Genomic DNA, 14,019 nt, shown 5'->3' with positions numbered 1-14,019 from the left:
TAGTGTCACATACATTGCTAAGGTCTGGAGCATGTGGACTAGAAGGGCTCACTGGAACAGAATCGCCAGCAGCTGATGGCATATACATCACAGGGCCTGTTTGCGTTGGGCTGGATACAGCTGAGGATGGCTGTAAATCTTCATTGAGTGGAGGTTCTGCATGAAAAAAAAGGACATGCAACATCATTCAAAGCTGCATGAATGGCCAGAGATCACAACGTATTTGGGAAGAACAGCAGCTACATACCTCTCCTGCTGCTAGCTCTCCACAGGGAATGTTCCATGGATTCTTAATCAGTACAGAAGCAACAAGAAATCCTATCAGGCAAAATGGGCATTTCTCATCTTATATTATCACACTTCCTTCAGTTTTGCAATCTGCTGGCCTCTAGATCAGTAATTACTCTTTCTCCAACAATATTTTTACTAAGTGAATTATATGCTATACATGTAGGCTATCCTGTACCAGCAAGGGGTTTTAAACATGCTATGCACACAGCTGATATACGTGTTGCAATTAACTAAGGGCGACAATGCATTTCCATAAGTCCAGAACCCAAATCATTACAGAAAATGGTAATGTGTGTACAAGGCTATGGAAAAGATGGTTATCTATTTCTGTAACTGGTGTTCTTCAAGGTGTGTTGCTCATGTCCATTCAAATTAGGTGTGTGTGCTCACCACATGAACTGGTGCTGAAAGATTTTTCGCTTAGCGGTCTCTGTAGGGAACCGACCTCTAGCACCCGCTGGAGTGGCGCACATATGCCGCGCTACATAGAGAAACTCCAACAGAGAGGAAGGGGGAGGGGATATGTTGAATGGACATCTCGAAGAATATCAGTTACGGAAACAGGTAACTGTCTTTTCTTCTTCTTCGAGTGACTGCTCATGTCCATTCAACTTAGATGACTCCGAGAAATATCTGAGGAGGGGGGGTAGGAGTTTAAGGACATGCAGAACTGAGTAAGGCCCTGCCAAATCCCATATCTCTTCTGGCCTGCTACATAATGACGTAGTGGGCCATGAACATGTGTGCCTGATGAATAGCCACCCACAATTGGAAACTGGTAGATGAATAAAGTTTATGCCCAGAAAGGTCCAGGCGTCTTGAGTCTTTATTTTGGGAAAATAGGGGCAGGTTGACCCTGTCACTCTCTGTGGTTAACTAATTCTACCACAAGCAAATTTGGGGCCAGTTGGGTATACAGGTAATCATGGTCCTTGGCTGGGATGAAGTATTTATGTTCCACCCCCTTTGAGATTGGGGGAATGGAGGAAGATGTCTGCCACAAAGCCTTAGCTATCTTAGTGACCCCTTCATGAAGAGGCAATGTGACCGTAGCTGGGCCAAAAAAGGGTGTCTGTGGACTCCTCAACCTACTCTGCCAGAAGATTCAGGTTTGCGGTCACCTGTTTCAAGAAGTCTTGGTGTGCCTTGTTATTGTCCTGTGCAACCTCCAGAGGGGGTGCCACTATGGCCTCATCTGGTGAGGAGGAAGAGGCCCGGGCTGATTATCCCTCCTCTGGTGGTGGTGGTGGGAGGTTAAGCCTCAATTTCCTCCTGAACAAGGGAGTGCCCAGCCTAGCTGATTCTGGTGCCAGAGGTTGGCTGGCAGATGGTCCCAACTGAGACTCAGAGGCTCTGGCTACTGACTGCATGGGGAAGCCCCACAGGGTCCAGAGGCAGCATTGTGAGGGCCACAGTGCCGGAGGCCAAGGTGAAGACTGTGTGGCTGCTTGCAGTATCAAGGTGGGTGGCAAGGGTGTACTGCCAATGACTGTGCCGGTGGGAGGGAGGATCATTCCAATGGGCACTGTCCGACCTGACACTGGCTGAGAGATCGGGTACTACGGTCCCTCCAATGTTGGGAACTGCCAGAAGAGGGCAATGTTGGAGACTGTGAAGTTCATCCATGACAGCAGGATGGAGACCATGGCACATTAGTCCTCCTTTGCATCAGTAAGACCGGTGATGAGGAGATGACTTCCAATGCTGGAAGAAGGATCAGGACCAGAAGATCTTACTCACATTTTGAGTAGCGCTTCATACTGAGGTACTAGTACTTAGTACCGAATCTGAACATTGGTTTTGGGGAGCCAAAGCCAACTGCATCAGTAGTGCTTTAAGTCTTATAACATTGTCTTTTATGGTCCTGGGTCTGACAGACCTAAAGATGCAACACTTATAGTTGATATGGCCTCTCACACAGCCAGCAAAGGCAGTTGCCATGGGGGTCACTAACTAGCATAGGCCTTCAACAGTTAGCACGTGGTTTAAATCTGGGGGACCAGGGCATGCCCTGTCCCCAGGCTGAGTCTCAGCAGGGGACTAACTATTAACAATTACAAACTTATTTACAACTGAAAAGGAGGGAAGGAGGAAAGAGATGCCAGGTGGGGCCGCTGATGGACTTTGTCTTTATGGAAAACTGAGTAAGGTGGCTCTGAGGTCAAAGGTTTGATTTCTGAGACTTCTCATGCTGACATTATGGCCACCAGGAATGCAACCTTCCAGAACAAGAAGGCAAGGGAGCAGGAATCTAGTGGCTCAAAGGGCAGGCCAGTGAGTCTTTAGAGGACCAGGCTAAGGTCCTGCTATGGGACAAAGTCTTGTGCCTGCAGGTAAAGCTGTGTGAGAATCTGACCATCATGTCAAGAGAGAACACCGTCTGACCCTCAACATGCTGGTGAACTGTGGAGATGGCCACGAAATGCACACTAATGGAAGAGTGCACCATGGTTCTTGAGGAGCAGTAGGCAATCTAAGATGGACTACACTGAAGATCGTGAGAAGGTAATGTTGAGTTCAGACGCCCAGTGGGAGAACTTTAACCAGCTAATTAAGAAACTATATACAAAAGAAGAAACTGTATTCTCAAAGACAACAGAGAAGCAAGCTTGGTTGAAGACCCAGCAGCTCCACTGTGCTGGTGGCAAGAAGGAGCTGAGGATGAAGGGTGCATTAGGCGTCCCTTATATCATACCATGGAAGTGCCACCCCAGGGGTCGTCAGAGCTGCTCTCCTACAGGTACTGCGGAGGGAAAAACTTCTGGCATTGGTGCACGTGGCGAGCATGCAATCCTAATATGGAATGGACATGAGTAATCACTTGAAAAAGACTATCTATTACCTTCAGCTGTGCTCACATCTCCTCCTATTGGCATCATGACTTTAAATGAGCTCCCAAAGAAAGCTCTCCCCTTTGTGGTCCTATCTATTCTAGCCTGGAGCACCAAACTAAAGATATTCATGGCTAAAACATTACTGAAACATGAGAGAAGAAGCCAACATACGTTCTACATGTGCAAAGGCACAGAAGGGTCCCCGAGGACAGCTGCCAGATTGCTGCATGTCATTGCACTTGGTGGATTTGTAGATCTAAGAAAAAAAAACCACACAGACAGTTCATTCAGAGAAATGTCTAAAATAGATTCAACAGAGAGACAGAAACACAGACTAGAGTCACAGACACAAAGATTTCAGAGTATCCGCTTAAATGCTTTATTTTAAAGAAGGAAACATTACCGGAGTTCTGGTAACATCAACAATTGTTCCCATCACAGCTAAGCTCATCTAAGGGCTAGCATTTGCCATCAGTCCTCAATGATTTCAGTGGGAGCTTTATGTGTGGAATAATGGAAAATTAGAGTGCTAAGGGAATAACGAATAAATGACTAGGTAGAAAACAGATCCCCTATTGGATCAACAGCAAACAATGGTCCTCCCTTCCTCTGATGGTGAAAATGACATTGGTAGTGTAGACCAGACAACCGTTATAATATGAAGTGTCAGTGTGACATACTTTCTGTAATTGTTCTAGAAAAGCTTTGGGCCAATCTGCACTAGCAATGAAGCCATTTTCAGTACTGGTTCATGGGGACCTAATAATGACAACAACTGTCAATTATTGATCATTTTCCTATTAGATAAACCCTATTAGTTCACCTGCAAACCCATTCAACTCATCACCAATACACACATACAGTCTATGTGCTTACCTTCATTTTCTCCCTCACACACAATCTTTTCCCCTCCTTCTTTACCTTCCCACAATTTTTTTTTCCTGACTAAAAAGGAGCCATACCAAGCAGCTGTGGTCCCAGCTCACCTCCAGCGTGCTGCTTCGGCATCCAAACACCATGCTGCAAGCAACTTATTATCTGCCTCTTTGCTGGCTCTTTGCTGCCTATCAATCATCACCCTGGACTTCTCCCTCTCAAATAGCAAGACGTCAAATGGAAAGATCAGGTTACCATACCTCTGGGTGAAACTGTTGCTCTGTGCGCGTGTGGCAGTACTGGCATGTGTCCCCATTCTCGCACTTACTGGGGTCTCCCCACTCATCACCATGTTTCACACTGGGACATGGTGACGATCTGGAGAAAGAAGAGGTAGTGGAATGAATCAAACACAGACGCTTACTGGCCACTCTCAGCCCTGTCTCCTGGCACCCCGACGTCCTAAACTCCACTCTCCCAGCTTCTTCTCCTGCACTCACTAGCTGGTGCCTGTGCAGCTTTCTCCCTGCTACCTCTGTAGCTTGCATTGCCTGTCTAGACTGCCCAAAAGTTTAACTAACCCTATTAGCAGGTAACAAGATTAGTGTCAAAGATGCTGGGTCTGTTTTCTGTTTCACAACTGGGTGTTTGTATAATGTTAAGTTAATTGGCTAATCCAAAACGCATAGCACTGTAAGCCAGTCAGGTTCCAGAGTTACACTGTGGCCCTGTAGAAGACAGGGGTCACCAACAAAAAGGCAGATCCGTTCCCTGTCTCTGTGCTGGGAACCTTTTCCGTTTCCAGGTCTGTAGTCTTGATGTTCCCAACTCCCACTGTTCTGTATAATGACACATTTCCTCAATAAACTGAAGAGGAGGCACATAGAAGCACCAGATGCAGCAGCCAGGACTGAGCAGACAGCCACATCAGTTGTGGGGGGAGGCTGGCTGGCAGCACAGAAGTGGGTGGGAATCAAGACACTCTTCATGCACTGGTAGTGGGCCCTCAACTCTTCTAATATTTGTTAATAAGGCACAAAGATGGGACAGAAAGATGGAAGGGGGCTCTTGTTGGAGATAGTAGGAGGAGTCCCTGGCTGTCACTGGAGGACATTCATGGTGTGTATGCTTGCCCTGGATGAGATGGCTTAATGCTCCTTAGATTTTATGGGGTTTTAGCATTGATTGGAAAAATATGACAAAATAGGAGGAAGAAAATGAGACTGTTCATGTTTTTCAGCCAGTTCTAATGTTTTTAAGAGGGATTGAAGAAAAGCTCCCTCTCATCCAGGCCATCCAGAAGTGCTTTTGGAAATCAGAGCCACTAAGCTGGACACACCTGCTCACGAAGACGCATCACTGGTGATAAGACAGAAAACAGTAAAATGATGTGAACACCTATAACCTAAGTTGCAGGAGCCTTTCACTGTCAAATGAGGAGTACAAAGCAGGCAACACTGGTAATTTCCCAAAACCCTTTTCAATCTCAGACACATGAAGTGGCCTGATTGTTCTGAAATATTTACCTGCTTTCATTTAAGCCCACAAAAATATGATCTACATGCAGTATGTGGTATTGTTTACAAATGGAACTAAATTCCCCTTTTAGGATTTTTTTTAACCCTGCATCGCTTTTTGAAATGAAGGTTTTTTAAAAATGTATTATGGTTATTATGGGGAAGCGAGATGCAGGTTCTGTCCACAGTGAGATGATCAGAGCTAAAATACAATTTGGTAACACACAGTTATTTATTTATTATAGGCATTCATTATTGACCTTGGTTACAAGGCAAATCCCTAGGCTTGGGGACTAGCACATCAATCCAACCCTTCAGGCAGCAGAACTGTCAGAAGAGGCCTTATGGAAGGGTTACCCATATTAAATGAAGCAAATCCAAGGTCCTTGTGTGTCAGAGTGTGGGGGAGTCACCGGGCTCTGCACCCACATCTGCAGCCAGACGTGACTCTGAGCCAGCACGTAGAACAGAAGGTTTATTGGTTCACAGAGACACAGTGTAGCTCAGACTTCTTGTTACAGGAACCAGGAGCATTCAGTACAGCCCATCTTGGGGAGAAAAGGGCCCAGAGCTGGAGCTAGGCTCCCTTCTCCAGCGAGCCAAAAACTAACTCGCAACTTACAGCCACTGCTTACAGCCCCCCAGGCAGCCCCGCCTCCTGGTCTGTCCTACTCCCAGGGCCAAGGTGTTATTTGCGGTCACGTGGTCCCCAGGACTGAGAGACTGAACATACTTCCACAGTGAGTCATGCCCAGCCTTCCCCTCCTCATCCAGATAGTGCTGCCCTGCCCAGGGAAACTGAGGCACACGCACACCTACACTGAGAGTTACTCCAGAACAGCAGGAATCACACATCACAACAAAGCAACCAGAGTGAACACAGTCCCCACTTCATCACACCTTGTTTGGAAAGATCCCAGGAAAAGGATACCTGTATTTGTGTTTTCTTGGGCTCCTTCTTCTATCTTTGCTGTTGTGATAGTAGGGACAGGCGTAACCCTGGCGACAAAGACGGGGAGGCTTCTTGCATTGTTCTGTCTTGTAGTTTCCTAACACGTACGTTGTGTCTGTGAAGGAAGGCCCCGATGGTTACTTGGAGAGGACAGGTGCTTTGTTTACTATGCAAAAACCCTTGATTGGAGCAGGCACTCCAAGCACACTGGACTGCCCCCCATGCAAGACCCTAAGGGACTCACCTTGCCACCTTGGCTCCTCACTGAGTATTTTCTCTATCATAGCATGGCTAGCAGCGACTGCAGATTGACCTTCTATGCCCTCTGATGTGGTCTGACCATTCTGCAAAGCCTCCATAGCCTGAAGCTCCCTTCGGGAGTAGAGTTAAATGAACAATAGGCAGACAGAGCAGATGTAGAGACAGATATATGCGTCTAACAATTTTGTTACTGAGCTTCAAAGTAGTTGTATGTTCACGATGTCCACTGGCTTTTGCCATAGCATATATAGAAACAAGAGATCAAACAGCAACTGTCCATTCCCAGGAAACTTCCACCTCAGAAGTTAGAACCTATAGGGTTCTCAGACTAGGGATGTTAGGGACTACTGGACTATCTGATAAGCAAATGCTTACTGGATAGCTGAGTAGCCACTTGACTAGTTGCTTCCCCCTCCCTCTTGCTGCCACTATCAGAGAGAGGCAGCAAGTGGGGGAGGAGCATGAGCTAGTGCAGGGGGGAGCTGGCTTTAAGCCGGTTCCCCCCAGCACCGTCTCCACAGGGGGCAGAGGAGGCAGAGGCGGGGGGGGGAGGGGAGGGGAGGGGTGGGAAACAGAGCGAGCAGGGAATTGCTACTGTCCCTGCTGGTGCTGGTTCCCACTGCCGGCACTTCTGCTTTTGAAATGTACATTTCAAAAGCAGAAGTGCTGCAGGGAGCATGGGGTGAACGGGGACTCAAGCAATGCCCCCCCTTTCTGCCTCTTTGAGAGGCAAGGCAGAGGGACAGGAGCTGGTGCTGGAGGGAGTGGGCTTAAAAGCCAGGTCCCCGCAGCATCGTCTCTGGGGTGCCACCTGCCCCTCCTCCCCAATGCTGCCTCTATCAGAGGCAGCAGGGGAGGGATAGGGGATGCTGCTGGGAAGCAGCCGCTGGGCCCCCTGCAGACAGGGGCTGTTGCCACCAAGCAGCTCCTGTTTGCAGCAGCCAGAGTTGGCCGTGGGCAGGGACTGCTCAAGCAGCAGCTCCTGTCTGTAGCCATCTCTGGCTGCCGCAAACAGGGGATGGGGATGTAGCAGTCTCTGTTCACGGTGGCCATGACACTTCTCCGGCACCATCCCTTGTTTGCAGCAGTAAGGTGATGGCCCTGAACAGGGACTGCTGCCTGAGCAGCCCCTGTCCTTGGCCAGTCATGGCCACCTTGAACAAGACTGTCCGATGCGAACAGGGGCTGCTGGACTCAGCACAAGCCGGAACTAAACAGTCTTAGCTCACACTGATTACTGTGCCTCTGCATTTTAAATGTACTAAGAAGCCAGCAGCGCAGATGGCCCTGGAGCCGGCTCTTGGAGCTACTTCCACTGCAGCTCTGCACAGCAGAGCTTATCAACGAATCGTATAGTTGATACAAATTGTATCAACTGTATGATTAGCCAGATAATCGCATTTTAACATCCTTATCTCAGACAGGGTGCCACTAGCCTAGTGTTTCACCCTTTAGAAGAGGTTTTTGTGTTTTGCCTTGCTAGGGAAGGAAATAGTGCCATCACTATGAAACTTAACGTTATTTTGTTACATTTCCATCTATTTGATCAGCTGACCTCCCATTCAGGTCCAGGTATCACCCCTCCCTGCACAGCCCCAAGGAAACTCCATCCTCTGGTACCTGATGTCGTAAACAGGAGAGCGCAGGTCGTGTGGCCCATGAGCAAAGGCGCAGTGGAGGCCATTCTTTGTGCAATTTCCTTTGGAGTCAGTCTCATGGATACAGATTCCAGTTTTGTAGTAGCGTAGATGATATCTTCTCTCTGTGTCACCAGTAGTTCTATGCAAAAATGGACACCTGAGGCACAGGGGAAGAGACAGCAAAATTCTGGTCATGCTCTTGTTGCCATGGTGGACTCACAGGTATGAAAGGACATGCTGATGAAGAAGACTGAAAATAATATAAGAACAGCCATACTGGGTCAGACCAAAGTACAGTAAAACTTCCGATAATCCGGCACCTTTAGGACCCAGGGGGTGCCAGATTATCAGATATGCCGGACTATCGGAAGGGGGGGGCTATGAGGGGTCTAGGGAGGCGTGGGGGGGATGCCACCCCAGACCCCTCATAGCCCCCCTTCCGATAGTCCGGCTTTTCCCCAGGCATCCCCGATTCAGCTGCTGCTGGTCAGTTTCAGCAGCAGCTGAATTGGGACACCTGCGGCAGAGCAGCTGGGGTGCTGCCGGGTTGGTCCCATAGCGCCAAGGGGCGGCGCTACCGGACCATCCTGGCAGCACCCCAGCTGCTCTGCCCCAGACGTTCCCAAGTCAGCTGCTGCTGAAACTGACCAGCGGCTGACTCCGGGAAGCCTGGGGCAGAGCAGCTCTGCCTTGGGCTTCCCGGAGTCAGCCGTTGGTCAGTTTCAGCAGCGGCTGAATCAGGGACAGCTGGGGTGCTGCTGGGTTGGTCCCGCAGTGCCGGGGGCAGCGCTACGGCAGCACTCCAGCTGCTCTGCCCCCGGCTTCTCCGATTCAGCTGCTGGTCAGTTTCAGCAGCGGCTGAATCGGGGAAGCCGGGGGCAGAGCAGCTCCAATGGTCCGGCTGCCCGGAGCACTTCTGGGTTCCTGATGGTGCTGGACCATCAGGAGGGTCGGACCATCAGATGCTGGACCAATGGAGATTTTCTGTATCCTGTCTGCTAACAATGGCCAATACCAGTTACATCAGAGGAAGGGAACACAACATGTAATTCTTATATGATCCCTCTCCTTTCATCCATTTCCAGACAAACAGAGGCTAGGGACACCAGTTCTACCCATCCTGGCTAATAGCCATTGATGGACCTAACATCCATGAATCTATCTAGCTCTTTTTTGATCTGTTCACCACATTCTCTATCAAGGAGTTCCAGAGGTTGACTGTGCACTGAGTAAAGAAAAACTTCCTTTTCTTTGTTTTAAACCTGCTGCCTATTAATTTGGTGAGCCCTAGTTCTTATATCGTGGGAATAAGTAAATAACTTTTCCTTATTCACTTTTTCCACACCAGACATGATTTTATAGACCTCTATCATATCCCCCTTTAAATCTCCTCTTTTCTAAGCTGAGAAGTCCAAGTCTTTTTAATCTCTCTTCATATGGGACCCGCTACAAACCCCTAATCATTTTTGTTGCCCTTTTCTGAACCCTTTCTAATGCAAATATATCTTTTCTGAGATGAGGTGATCACATCTGTACGCAGTACTCAAGATGTGGGCGTACCATGGTTTTATATAGAGGCAATAAGATTTTTTCTGTCTTATTCTCTATCCCTTTTTAAAATGATTCCTAACATTCTATTTGCTTTTTTGACTGCTACTGCACACTGAGTGGATGTTTTCAGAGAACTATCCACAATGACTCTAAGATCTCTCTCTTGAGTTGTTGTAGCTAAATTAGTCCCCATCATACTGTATGTACAGTTGGGATTATTTTTTCCAATGTGCATTACTTTACATTTATCAACATTAAATTTCATTTGCCATTTTGTTGCCCAATCACTTAGTTTGTTGAGATCTTTTTGAAGCTCTTCACAGTCTGCTTTGGTCTTAACTATCTTGAGCAGTTTGGTATCATCTGCAGATTTTGCCACCTCACTGTTTACCCCTTTCTCTAGATCATTTATAAATAAGTTGAATAGGATTGGTCCCAGGACAGACCATTGAGGGACCCCACTAGTTACCTCTCTCCACTGCTATCATTGTTAACCTTACTAGCTCTGCCCCTTTCTTTTGTCATGCCTTTCAACATTCTTTAGACCCTACATCTGCCAGTACACACTAGATAACATCTTCTCTCACAAATAACTGGATCCTTAAGACTTCAACGGCTCATTATTCTGTAGACCGGTGAGTATCAGGGATCCAGTAAAGAGCAAGAATACGCTCAATGCTTTATTGGTGTATTAGTATGAAGGAGATACACCCCATGGCACACACATTTCCTCTGCAGCCCTCCTTTCATTTAGGTTCCTAGCTGTTAGTGTTTCCTGCCAATGTACAAGCTACAGGGCTTGTGGGCTGTGCCAGTCCACCTATAGACAGACATACCCCCCTCACAGGAGAGCTTGGGACAAAGAAGGAAAAAACCCAGAACGCGATCATTTTAGCTGGCACTCCATTTTTAATTCCTACTGCATCTTGGTCATACCCTAATTAGGAAAAAAAATCCACAAATCTGTCACTGAGAAATGTAAAAGAATTAGAAAAATAAGTGAAGTTGATGTACTTTCAGGACCTATCCAAAGATATAGAACAACTAAGAGCAGTAAGATGGCTTTATTCATTACTTATCTGAGCCAAATATGAACCAGTGCCCATCTAGTATTAATGAGAGAGAATCTGAATAGAAACTGACAACACAAGTCTAGTGGACTGTTTCATTCTCTTCCATCTACTGTATCCTTTATTCAATTAGCAGAATTTGCCACTTTCCAGACATGTATAATCTTTATTTATTTATCTTGGCACCATGAAACATAAATCAAATTACAGCCAATATTTTGATCAATCAAGATATGCTATTATTCCTCTACAGTTTCTCTTATCTCTGATTCAGTATTCTCCATGCCTACTCCTGCATAGTTAACAAATGCCTTAACACACTGCACCAATAATCTTCTCAAGCAGTGGTGGGCAATAATTTTTGATGAGGGGGGCACGCCAAAAATTTGGTCAAGGACCACACTTTTCCATGATATTAATGGAGGAGGTGCAGGGTCTGGCATGGAGGTTGGGTAGAAAATTGGGATGCAAAAGGGGGTGTGTGGCCTGGGAGGGAATTTGAGTGAAGAAAGGGGTTGTGACTTGTGGCAGAGGATAGGGGTGCAGGAGGGAGTGCAGGATCTGAGAGGAGGTTGTGACCCAGGGCTGGATTAGGAAGAAGGGGGGCAGGAGAGGAGCAGAGGGTTGGGGGAAGGAAGGAGCATGGTGTGCAGAGAACATAGCAGACCGCTTTGAGCGGCGTATGGGGTGCAGAAGGCAAGGAGACTGCCTCAGGCTCCCGCTGTACCACGGGCTGGATCTGGCAGTGTGGCAAGCTGGATTTAGCCCACAGGCTGTATTTTGCCCTCCTCTGTTCTAAAGTATCTCTCTATTCCAATAGAGTCTACCAAAAATTGATGAGAAAAAACACACCATTCTACAGTGTTTCTCTATCTTGTCTGTCTCCTATGGCTCTTCTGAAGTATGAATGGTTATTTGGCATCGGTAAATTAATTAAATTATATACTTTTAAAAGTTGAAGCTGGATGGCTCAGGACACAGGTAAGAATTCACAGAATATTTCACAAGCTGGCCATCTGTTCAAGTCCAGCTCACAAAAAAAATGATCATGAACTATAATTTAGTGTTTGCCTGGTGGCTAGTCTCAGTCCAGTTCTTATCAACACTCTGCTAAAGATGCAAGGACTGAACAGATAATGGAGACAGAACTCCCTCAATCCTAGTAGTTTCCCTGTACTAGGGTTGAAATACACAGGTTGCTACTGTAGCTTTCACATATGTTCTTATGTTACTCTATATAATCAAGTTAAAAAGCTGCTTTGCTGAAATGTCTTGTCTCTGTAAACTCTGGTTGGAATACACACACGGATTGATCCCAAAAGCTGACTGGCAGAAGCAGGCATGGGCAGACTTTACTTACTCATCTCCTTCTGGGCAGATTCCTGTGGTCTCATCATATTTGGTGCAGTAAATGTCAGGGCTATAGTTAAAAGTGCCATCCCGACGGCGGATAGATCTGCGACGACGTTGATTGACAAAGTGCCAGTGGAAGCAAGTATAGGGCCGGTGCTGAGTGCATTTGTGCTGCACAAAAAGGGGGCACTGCTCCGTGCGGAACTCCTTCAGATAACTGCAGGCAGAAATCAAGGAAAAAGAGGTCAGGACAAGGAGATTGGTCATAGCCTATGTCAACTCACTCAGCAGAACCCAGGCAAAAGTACAGAGCAACCATCAAATGCTGCCTTTCCCACACCCTCTCCCACTTTAATTCTTAGTAACAGATTGAAAGCTGCTGGTTTCTGTTGCAGGAAGACAGTTTCCAGGTGGCTCAACTCAAACATGGAATTCAAATATCGGCACTAAAAGTAGCTACAATCAACAAATAATTTCCTATTATATTTTTAGGTATCATTTAAAAGAGGGCTGTCTGAATGCTTAGTGAACTGGTTAAATATTTAGGAAGCAAGCAGTATTTTTAGTACATGTCTATCTAATTCCAATTCTTAACTCTGAAAGATGTGAGTGGGAAGAGATTTTTCTTCCCTTAAAGAGATACAGTCAGGTTAAATAAAAACACCATAAAAACTGGTTTAATGTCTTAAAATTTGTCCTCGCCGGTTACTTTTTGCTTTTTCCTAAAGCTTGGACAGGAAAAATAAAAATAGTCAGTTTCACGTTTTCATTAAGGACTCAGTCCTGGCAGATGCGGAGATAGGGTCACCAACACTTCAGGATTGTCCTGTAGTCTCCAGGAATTAAAGATTAATCTTTAATTAAAGATTACATCATGCGATGAAATCTCCAAGAATATGTCCGACAAACAGCTAGCCCTGCTGAATAGCCTCAACTCATTTTGAAGTCTGATGGAGTTGAAGTCACTCAGCATCACATATGACTGCTCTGCATTTAGCAAGATAAAGCCCCAGCTAGAAAAGTGTTTTAGTATTTGGACTGTAAAAACACAGATGATATTTTAAAATAACAATATAAACATTCATTTTATGGGGGTTTTAAGGGCTATTTTGTTGGATTTTTCTTTAAGACTACATATGTTTAAGTTCAAAACAATCTAACAGTATCCCTTTAAAATCTGTATGTCTCCTCTATTTTCAGAACTAAAGAAGTCCTGAGCCTCTGTTGGTGACATAGCAACAACTGAATCTCAAAAACAGAAGGAGAGGATTAAAACATGGTTTACCTTGACAGTGATCTGACTGGGGTCTGGTTACAGATTACTACAAAATACCATATTGGTTGAAATTCAGTAGATGTGCTAAATTTATTAGGAACATAAGAATTGTCCTAGTGGGTCAGGCTTAAGGAGATCTCACATAATACCTTGTCTCTGGCAATGGCCAACATCACATGCTTCACAGGGAAGTGTAAAAACCCCTCAGTAGGTCTCATTTGTGTCTCTAACAATTAAATCCTGAATCACATGATTGATTCACATTTACTGTTAGGCAGGAAAATAAAAAAAAGTACTGAACTTTGTCAAGTACTTTCCCGCTCAAATTATTGTCTTTTTTAAGGTTGATTTTAAATACACAGGAATGCACCACATGCTTGAAGATGCAGAAAATAATC

At 46.0% G+C, this 14,019-nt stretch overlaps 1 protein-coding gene across 6 annotated transcripts in view; it reads right to left on the bottom strand.

Moving 5' to 3' along the window:
* Nucleotides 1-14,019, bottom strand: part of UNK (unk zinc finger) — an 88,567-nt gene that overhangs the window by 36,451 nt on the left and 38,097 nt on the right. For 5 of the 6 annotated variants that reach the window (XM_075903649.2, XM_075903647.2, XM_075903648.2 and 2 more), the window contains exons 2-9: nucleotides 12,353-12,562; nucleotides 8,352-8,528; nucleotides 6,715-6,842; nucleotides 6,450-6,585; nucleotides 4,262-4,379; nucleotides 3,297-3,381; nucleotides 248-289; nucleotides 14-156 (exon numbers count right to left, since the gene is read on the bottom strand). In XM_075903649.2, the coding sequence (XP_075759764.1) occupies nucleotides 14-156; nucleotides 248-289; nucleotides 3,297-3,381; nucleotides 4,262-4,379; nucleotides 6,450-6,585; nucleotides 6,715-6,842; nucleotides 8,352-8,528; nucleotides 12,353-12,562 (1,039 nt within the window). The remainder of the gene's footprint in view (nucleotides 1-13; nucleotides 157-247; nucleotides 290-3,296; nucleotides 3,382-4,261; nucleotides 4,380-6,449; nucleotides 6,586-6,714; nucleotides 6,843-8,351; nucleotides 8,529-12,352; nucleotides 12,563-14,019) is intronic. The other variant, XM_075903650.2, reaches the window with a different exon arrangement.

Source organism: Pelodiscus sinensis, chromosome 20 (assembly GCF_052426305.1).
Source record: "Pelodiscus sinensis isolate ZL-2025 chromosome 20, ASM5242630v1, whole genome shotgun sequence".
Lineage (NCBI taxonomy): Eukaryota > Metazoa > Chordata > Testudines > Trionychidae > Pelodiscus > Pelodiscus sinensis.
The sequence above is the reverse complement of the archived record's forward strand: the minus strand, read 5'-3'. Positions and strand labels throughout refer to the sequence as shown.